This window comes from Morone saxatilis, unplaced genomic scaffold (genome assembly GCF_004916995.1).
Source record: "Morone saxatilis isolate NCDOM2014 unplaced genomic scaffold, NCSU_SB_2.0 Contig3, whole genome shotgun sequence".
NCBI lineage: Eukaryota > Metazoa > Chordata > Actinopteri > Moronidae > Morone > Morone saxatilis.
In genome coordinates, this window is record NW_023339873.1 from 21,030,876 (window position 1) to 21,041,505 (window position 10,630).

General features: G+C 40.3%; 1 protein-coding gene across 1 annotated transcript in view; it reads right to left on the reverse strand.

The window, feature by feature from the left end:
- Positions 1-10,630, reverse strand: part of LOC118336676 (peroxidasin) — a 48,681-nt gene that overhangs the window by 35,786 nt on the left and 2,265 nt on the right. The window contains exons 2-3 of the mRNA XM_035673346.1: positions 2,609-2,680; positions 1,029-1,100 (exon numbers count right to left, since the gene is read on the reverse strand). Of these exons, the coding sequence (XP_035529239.1) occupies positions 1,029-1,100; positions 2,609-2,680 (144 nt within the window). The remainder of the gene's footprint in view (positions 1-1,028; positions 1,101-2,608; positions 2,681-10,630) is intronic.

The window sequence follows — 10,630 nt, forward strand, 5'->3', positions numbered from 1 at the left end:
TGTGTGGGGGGGGGGGGCACCTTACCCTAATGACAAAGGTTGGTGCATGCTTTAGGTCAACTCTGCTTTAAAGTGAGAGGGGCTCTGTAATTAAAATGGTTACTAAATAGCTGCAGGATTTAATTACAACATAAAGAGAGGGGCTATATGTCGGGGATGTGTGTGTTTGTGTCTACACTGAAAAAAAAAGAAAAGCCTGCATATCCCTTCCATTCACCCCGTCTTCCCTCTCTCTTGTTGAGTGGAGCTGATATATGATCTTGTATCGTTCATGTCCAAGATATTAGCTGGGCAGTAACGTCACACTACTCATTTCCTAGCCACGCAGTTCTTCATCAGTACTTCCTGCTAATATATTTTGCCTGTATCAGCCATCAGGCAGACCTACACAGACAAGTAGCTTTGTTAATATAAGACAATATAGAACATGTCATCGTTAGACTCAAAATGTAAAAGGCATGTCATCAAACTTAATCATATAAAGCGGTTTAACCAGGTCTTTCACTATCTTCAAGTTTAGCTCAGAGTACTGTAGGTAGGTCCTCTGAAGTCAAAGCTGGGAAATCAGACCATATCTAACTGTGAGCAGTGCTTTTACCACAATAGTGGGATGATAATGTCAGTGACTAACAAAGCGAGCGAACTAGCAGTCCCACAGAAACCTTGAGCCTACACACGCCTCAAATATCTGTCCTCCAATATCTGCCTCCAGGGCAAGACGTCCAGACACATAAGTACAGAGGATCAGACAAAGGGAGACTTCTCATTGATGCACACAGTACTCAGCACTGATATAGTTTCACTGACTGAGCAGTCTGACAACATCCGCTGTCTGCCCCTTTTACTGTCAATAAGCTTTTTTTTGCAACACAAGAGTAAGACAAGTTTCACCATGCTTCTTGAACAAAGAGTGAACTGAATAGTGTCCTTTTGAGTATTAAGTCTGACAGAACAAATACTGCCACATTAACTTAAAATCTATCGCTCAACCTCAAAAGTAAAACAAAATAGACATGAGGGCAACTTACAGATACTTGAGGTTTTCCAGGTCTTCAAAAGCCCCCCTGGGGATTCTTCGTATATGATTGTTGTTGAGGAGGCTGTGAAGAATAGACAACAGAGATTAGGTTGTGGTTATAAGATAGACAGAAAGTTTGTTCTTCACTAATTCCAAATGCAGTATACCATGTCTAAAACAAGACGTAGTACCTTGTCATTCACAGTTGTTTGCATTAGTTGACCCCTGCCTTCTTGGCACAATAAAAAATATAAATGAAAAGTTCTTAATCTCGTCAGTTTGCTCACATATTTCAACTTTGTTTTGCAGTTTGAAATCACAAGGGCTGTTTTAAATTATATAAATATAAATAATATTTGCCTTGCTGACAGACATCGGCTTATCGGCAGATAGATGGCCAATGTTTAGCTGTTGTGTAGCCATCAGCCAAATTGTTATTTTAAACATCGGTATCGGCCCAGAATTTCGCAATCAGTACATCCCTCGTTTATGATCAATTGTTCCTTTTGTCCTCCTTTTGTTTAGCAGCTCGGGAAACGTCACAAGAGGAAAGTATTATTATATGCATTTTTTTCAAACAAACAAGCATAAAAAAACACTACAAGCTTCTACAGAGTGGCACTTTGTCAAAAGGCTTCAATCGACATTACAGACATATATCTGACTGTTGTCAGTTGCTGTTGTTGTCTATACAACAGTAACTCTAGACATGTCGCTGTAGTTCCAAGACTGACAGACTTCAGGATGTGTTATTGTTCAGTCTGTGGAACTGCAGCCTGAAACCATGAAGAGCTGTTCTGGATATAAAGCCCTCAACAGTCTGCATGGCTGGCTGGGCTTTTTTTGGCCTTAAGGCACTTTTCTTCACTTTGAAACTAAATCTAAACCACCATATCCGTGCCCTGCACATATTCTCATGTTTGTTAACTATCATGGACGTATTACTGGATCTACATATCTTCACTTTTGGCATTATACTAAAAGTGCCATTAGAAAGAAAGCATCTCAATAATGATTGCAAATATTTCAATAAGGTTAGGTGCGTTTGATGTACTCTAGCAGTCAGCTGAACAGAATGTGTCCTGTTAAGATACTGATATGGCTACATAAGCTGAAGCATGCACATATTTCTTTAACATTTTGAGAAGGTTACCAAACTAAAATGTTGCCAATGAAAAAAACAAAAACTTGGAGCATATCTGCTTTATTAGCTCAGCAATGCACCATCTAGCAGGCTGGACATATGATAAATAGCCCTGTGGGTGGAAGTGGAAAAATAAATTCCTCACAGATTACGAGCTGACCTACATGTGTGAAACCACAGCTGAACAGAGCAAGAACTCGCCTGTGTGTGTGTAATACAAACAGGACTTTCTAGGGAAGTGACAATCATTCAGCAAAGTGCTGTTTCACGGAAATGGTCTCGACTTTTTTTAGTAATCTTCTTGAGGCATTGAATTTTGTTACCAACAGGATGTCATTAGTATCAATTATTATTTAGGAAACAATCAATACCAAAAATAAAAAAGGTTCTACCATATGTCTACATAGGTTCACAACTGTGCATGCAGAGTGGGGACAAAGACTTACAGTGTATTGAGGTTCTTTAATCGTCTGAAGGAACCTGGCTGTAAATCCTTGATTTTGTTGAACCTCAGATCTCTGTAGAGCAGAAGGAAACATATTTATATTAAGGAAAGTATATCATTAAGTACACTGTAGAGAAAAGCTGCACATACATTTAATAGTTACACTTGGAAGCTTTCTTAATGTGTAGAAAGCAGGCAATAGACATCTGCATGAACTGTTGTCCACCGCAGAGCCTTCATGTAATAATCCTGAAGGATAATTGGACACATTACTCATCTCACAAGAATCCCTTTGTCAAGCTTTAATCATGAGGGCAGATTTATATAACATTTGCCACAAAGATAACAATCGCAAGGCTAGTTGCAGCAGTCAGCAGGTTTCAGTATCTCTCTCCCTTAACTTCCTAATTTAAAGAGGCTGTGTAATGATAACAATGTTGCCAGACATGACACTAATCACTCTAGGTCTAACAACAAATGAGTCAGAGTGCCATGAAAGTGACGAGCTAAAGAGCCTAATTCTGCACTGAGCCCTGTGAAGGTGAAATCATTCTTAACCCCATGTGGCATTACCAGCCACAAAATGACACGTTATGTGAAATTGGAACATTTCATCTGTGATGTTATGCTGGTGGAACCTCAGTCATCTGACCTTCAACTAAACCATTTGCTAGATGTATTTTCTAGTGGAAAAGTGGAACCAGCCAATATGAGGAGCATTTATAGAACGACAAAGAGAAACACTGTATGTATCGGCCCCCCCTACGGCCCTTAAATGTTGCTTTAACCCACAACAACCATAGCAGACAGACCTGCAGACAGATTATTTGTCCCAGCATGGCATCCTGAGAGAAAAACTTATTGAAAACACCTCCAGCCCAACAGATAAAGAAAGCATTTGGGTGGAAACATAGAACAGATTTATCACCGCACTGAGGAAAGGGAGAACTCAGAAATCAACCTTCCCCTCTACAAAGCTCAACTCCCCCAGTAACAGCTTGGACTGTCGAACAACATTCTTGTTAGCCAATGACCTTACAAAGTAAATACTCTGAGACTGGGTCACACAGACATAACGTACTTCACTGATTATGTAAAACTGTCAAGCTGCCGGTGTGATGAGAATCTTGAGATTGGTCTTTTTTTCAGTTTGGAGGAAAATAAAAACAGCTTTACCTTTGCTCTTTTTCTGTTTAATGTTGTCTGACACAACCTTTCCAGCTGTGATATCCATCCCAAGCATTCAAATTCATTTAGACTGTATTTATCCATTAGCTTAGCATTCATCTTATGTGCAACAGGCAAAGCACCATAATGCTATAAATTACAGAGTTTTTGCTTTCTTATCTTTCATATATAAAATGTGGGCCGAATAATAAAATCAACTGATTTCATAGCCAGTGAAATGTTTATGGGTCATTTGCTGTGTAAAAGCCCTCACATATGGATCCAATCAGAGTGAGTCCAACTTTTTCATATGCTGACTTCCTTTCATATAGGCTGTGAGCTAGTGCAAGAATTCACTCAAAGAGCTTTCTGTAACTGACATGCTTTGTGTGGAATGTCCTTCAGCTATGGTCATATTGTTGTTTCTGGCACCAGCTTCAGTATGTGAGATACTTCATTAAGTTCTTAATGTCAAGATAATGGCATTGTTTATCACAATTTTAAATTAATCAACAGCTGCTCAACTATGGCTAGCTTTGACCGAACCATAAAACCTGACAATCAGGAAGTGCTTAGCATCAACAGGTTTGATGCATTTGGAGCGCTAACAACACAAGCTGTCAAAAACATTTTAAACGGAGACAGGGGTGAAGAACAGCAATCACTGCTATTTGAGGAGGTACGCCACCCTTAGGAAAACACCTCTCTCCAGGCAACGGGTCCAGGGTGCAGAGCGCACTGCCCCGACATGCTGAGGCAGGGGCTGTCCTGCCTAAGTGCCTCTAGCTCTGAGGGATGAAGGCGATGATGAGGAGGAGGAGGAGAACAGGGCTACGTGCTGGTTCAGGCAGCACCCATGTCAGGTGTCTACATGAAAGCAATGGTCCTGATATCTGCTAAGAAAAGTCTAAGCTCTAAAGTTGAACTGGCTAAAACAGCATCCTCTAAACACTCCTTATAATGGACTAGAACCGGCGCACAACTATCATATACTAATCATGTGTTACTAATCATGGATGTATGTGCATGGTTCATTCTAGTGATCTCATAGATCTCAAGTATTTTTATTCAAACATTCTGCAGTATTTTTAAATTTGGGGGATTTCTTACATGTACCACTACTACCACTTCTGTGGCCAGATTGCCCACCCCTTATTACCATGACTACACTCATTATTGATTGCTGTTATTTTTCCTGTTTGGTGGCTATGTTATTTTGGCTCTGTGTGTGCCTCACTGTCATGGCGTGTTACTTTGTCGAGAAGGCTAAATAAGGTCAAGCAGAGTGTTGTCTGAGGCAGCAGGGTGTGTTTAAAGCATCAGCTGTCGATGGAAGGAAGGGGAGGCTCAGTTGACCAGACTGTCCTGGATGTATTGGAGCTGATGACATCAGCAGCGATGCATCCCGCTCTCAGTCTTGCAGGGAGTGAGACTGGAAAGTGGCTTTTGATCACAGAATGGCAGCAGTGGCACTCTGTCCTGTATTCATCTGAGTGATTGTTCTGTCTGCGGATCTGATAAGAAGAACCTTGTGTGCCAAAACCTGGCAGTGCTCATCCATCATAACCCAGAGACGCTGTTTTAAGATAGTAATTCATAAGCTCTACACTAATACCAAAATCATGCTGCAAACACGAAGCAAAACCAATTGTTTTACTCCAATAAACAGGAAGAAATGAGTATACTTACACAAGATGGTCTATCAAACTGCCTTGTTTATCGTCAGGGAAGAAAAGCAGTACAGGAGAATGAGTCAGTCCACAAAGGGAAAAGATACAGGAAGTATTGAGGACATACACTAAACAAGTCGCCTGTAAGACATTCTTCAACAAATAGTTCACTGGGCAGCCAGAGAGCTGGGATGAAATGAGCACAGCCTGCTAAACATCTTATGATATTTGTTCCGGGACTTATTAAATGAGTCTGTTAACTCTCATTAATGTGTTCTGGTGGCACTGCGCCAGAGGGAACAATAAAGCAGCAAGGCTAACAACTCTGCAGAGGGGCTGACAGACTATTCCGGGTTTTTCCTAAACAGAAAGCCTAAAAGTGAACAGCTTCTCTGGCTCAGTAATGAAGGAAGCATGGGAATTTGACAATAATAGCACTAATACAGTGAGCACGGAACAAGAGATCATTTGATTTCTTTTTGAGAACAAAGGAATTTGTCATTTACCCACACAGGATGGTAGACCCATATTTTAACATGCCATGCTGATAAGTGAGCCAAACTGATTTTTGAATAAAAATGAGTTCTAGAGAGAAATTTGTCATGTATTTTTCAAGAGACTGAATGCATGATTTTACCATTAAGTTCCTTTGTTTGCACTGCAGCTTTTTGGCATACACTAAACTCAAGCCTTACATTTCTCAAAAAATAATTAGAATGACCTATTTAGACTAGACAATGCTGACAATCTGCCTGCAGTGTTTTGGGCACACAGTGTCTGCGAGAACTGGACGTCCAGTGAGTGCACTGAGGGGATTTAGGGACAAAGTAACTCCCACACAGGATAATTACAGTACGTATTGGTCAATGTGTTACTATAAACATTTAACATGCCAGTAACTCTAATCTTTCCAAGTCTACATAAAGCCAACTACATTTACTAATGTTGTATTTCACGTGAAGACAATTTGCGTCCATGTTAGCATAATTTTTGTAGTGAAACACCTCAACAACATGAAAAAAGACAAATCTCTTTACTTAGCAAACAACAAAACTGTGCATCATAGCCAGCATCTGGTAAGGACTGGGACAGACATCCCAGCTGAACAAAAGTTTAATATGCACGTTTACAGAAGTTAGAGGACACAAGGTTGTGTTCTTAACTGCTCCCTCAACTGCAACTAGGCTACTATTCAGTCATCACCAGCCTTATGGCTATGCACCCCATTTCAATGGTTCTGCATGGCAAATCCAACACACATTCCTTATATATCCACGACTTCAATCAAAAGCTTTTTTGGCACTATTTTAGCCAATCAGAGTTTTGATGTGGACAACAGAGTTTAATTAATTCATTATTGTAGAGACCAAACTCAATATTTTTTTATTAAAGCTGTTAATAGTCAGTGCTTTGTACAGATGTTCAATATCTTAAATAATGCCCATTTATTTATACATTTAAATGATTCACTGTTACTTATTCTTGGAAGGATAGTAAAGCTTGTAATATTATTAAATGATGCTCTAGACAAAAAGAGCCATACTGTAGTTCTGTGTGGCACTGCCAGGACATTGCGTTTGTCTGCTCTATTTAATTATTCACTTCTCCACGTGATTTCACATTTGCATTTTAATAATTAGCTGCCATCACAGATTAATGATGCTGCTTAAGCATGTGGACCCAGCACAAGTGATTTAAACTTGTCTCTAGCAACAAAACAGCGATGGTAATGAGGAGAAAGCTGATGGAAAAACAGTAGAAACCAGTGAACCTGTTCCACCACCAGAAGCAGACAGCTCCACTGCAGCACAGTCAACAACAATGTCCACCAAATGCTGCACATATGACACTAATATGGCCAACATCAAGCAGGCAGTGCCAATAAATATGCAACATTCAATGTTTTGGATTCTTAGATGTAGGTGCTGAGCATTGTGCTGGATCTATGTGTTGAAAGTTTGTAGCTGAACTGTCAGACTACTGCAATGATGAAGTTGTGTTACTGCTCAGAAATGACTGTGTGAATGCAATATACAAGCTGGAGTGCACTTGCTAAAAAATCAACCACTTTCATTAGCAACACAAATATATCTGGCAGTTCTGCAACCATGGCATTTACCATACTGTTTGAACGGTTTAGTGTATTCACAAAGCAAAAGAAAATATGATGCTGAGCTGTGCAAATGGGGACTATAGCTGCAAGGAAAATTTCAGAAGAGGTTTCTGTAAATTCTTGTCTGAGCCAGGACGACGAGTGAACCTGGCTGCTGCCCAATTCAACCAGCATCTGAGTGCCATGTGTGGACCTCTCCTCTCATTCTCTCCCTCTCTAGTCAAGGGAGTCGTTTGGCTTTGTGACACATGCCCAAGTGGGTTTGCCAAGGACTCTCGGGCGTGCGTGAGTCATTCTTAGTTAAACAAGAACATGGCTGGCTCCTCGCTTGGTTGGAGGAACAGTGAACCAGGACCTCCAAACATGGCTGTGATGGTTCTCTGCAAAACACATCCAGTGTAAAAAAATGACAAGGATTTGTTTCTTGTCAGGGGAGTGCTGGTACAGACCAGAAGCCTGTGAAAATCCTACAGAGACAAAGGGATTTGGGCTGCTAAATACAGCTGAGGGTCATTACAAATAAAACATAAATAAGAGGAGAATTTTAAAAAGTAAGGATAGAAAAGTAAGACCCACTTTCTTTTAGCTGAAGAGTAGAGAAAGGTCAATACTATAACAGAACTATGAAGGGTAGTGTGTACATACAGTACTTTGGGAACAATCACCGGAAATGTTGACCATCGGCTTGGCGTAGCCCTTCGAAATACACCACTAACTTGTCTTGTAGGATTTCCTTAATCACTGTCTCATCTAGGTTTACTCAGAAACATCCTATCTTCAGCTGGAAATAGTGAGCAGTTGGCCGGACAAACTAATGATGATGGTTTTTGTTACCGGGCAGGACTATACAGCTCCATCTGTCAGTCACTTACTCACTTGATAATGTAAGCATCCACACTGACTGTCTAATAAGTTGTATACCACAATACTGATCATTCGAATTGCTCTGAAAGTGATCAACCATCTTGTTCGCCACTGTTTTTGTCATTAGCATTCTCAGAGTACTTACAGCTTTTTAATTAACCCTGTCCACAATTACAGTGCCATATAGAAAGGAGCATGAGTATTCAAGTACTCAATTTGGCCGTCAGTATTCGTTCAACGTACAGAGTACTCACACTTTTCAATATAGCAAAAATTATAGATCTGCCGACCACAGATAATTTTCAGTCACACATAACTTGATCTTTGCCTTCAAATTGCATGTTTTTAGACACTTTACATAAATGTGGAAGCATGAGATAGTAATAGATTAATTATTAACTGTGTAGCTATACGGGCCAGGGTGGCTGCAGATGAAAAAGTAAACCAGCCACAGCTTTTTTTACTTAATGTTTGTAGATATGGTTTTTCTTCATGTAGGTTAATCTCTGCAGTCTATGCAGCGCAGAAGTGTTGGCCAACCCTAAACCCCACCCGCATTTCTGCTTGGTTGTTCATTTTGAACCCCTATTCTTCATTTGTTAGAGGTTGCCTTGGCCCTCCATGTACTAACAGTATACATAAAACTGCCTGTACACGCATTTCTGCAGTGCAGTACTCAAATGTAATGACCGTCCATTACCAATATGACGAGTAAAATAAGGTCCAGATTTAAAATAACAAGAATTCAGTGTTTATTAAAGATACATTTTCAGTAACTGGTTTAGGAGAAATGTGAACCAGTGTTCCCCCAAATTCACCAGCTGCCCTGCGTTGGGATGGGCACAGGAAGGGGCCAATGGAGCTCCTTTCAACAACTATCTTGGACCCAATCGCCCTGTGCAAATGAGCAAAGCTTTGGGGATTTCTGGCTTTGCATTCCATAATGCTGCAGAGACCGAGCGCCTCACAAAGCCTGACTGCAGCAAATTCCACACAATGGAACTCCACTTTCTCTCCCTGACTCACCAACACTGTCACTCGGTCAGACCAGGCTACTGTTTTGGGGCAGTGAGCAGGGTGAGGAGTAAAATTAGGACATTTAGACAGAACAACGGCTGACTGCTGAGGTAGTTATCCATGCAGACCCAGAAATGTGTCTGCTTATCACAGCCATTACTAGGCAGAACCATGCTGTGCAATCGAGTCTATAACCTGGTGACACTGTGACACCAACCCCCACTGAACTGCCTCACCAGCCTGCACCCACAAACCCCAGGTGCCATTCATGGTCTCATTCCATCAACACTGCCCAACAATGCACAACTTAACACATTTTTTACTTTCTGCCAACTCTTATGTATAGTACGGCTCCAGTGTCACAACTTTGAAGCTATTTTTGTGTCACATAATACCATACTTAAAGCACCATATAAATGAGACTAAAATATAATAAGCAAATAGCCAACATGTCCTAATAGGATACCCAGGGCTACTGACTCCTCAAATAAAAATGACAAGCTTTGATACTTCATTTTATGCAAAGAGTTAAGACTTGTCCTGTTTAGTATTTTCTTGGGCTGCAAAGGTAATACCAGTAAAACAAGCAGTTTATATTTGATGTTGGCCAAATAGTGCTCCAACTCAAATCCCTGAGAAGATATGCAGCAGTGTCATTACAGAGAGGAAACGTAATTTACGGACATGCCTCAAACAGAAAGTCCTTAGAGAAAACAGCTGAAAAACAAATGTAGGCCAGAGAGAACCCAAAAAGAGAAAAAAACGTTGATGTTTCTTGGTCCAAGTGTCATGTAGAAAAGCTCTTGGAACAAAGCCCATGTGCAGTAGTGCTTCTGAGCCAAGACTTTTTATTCTCTACTGCAGTGGCCCGGAGGAAACAGAAAGATGTTTTGAGTTTCAAGTAGTTAAAGACACCAACATTACATTCAACGTTTGAAACTACTCAAAACAAAACAAAAACCTGTTAATTTAGCACCTTTGTTATCTGGTTAGTGTTTCCTAAACATATACATAATACACTGAATATATACATGCACTTTACCTAGTGTTAAGTTTAGCCTGGAGAAAAACCTGCTTGCAGTGATGCCAGCAAGAACACAGCTGTAAAAATATACCAATAAATAAATGCAATAAATAGATGAGAGTATTTTCACGTTTAACAATTACTGACGTTTAACTGTGTTTTGTTACC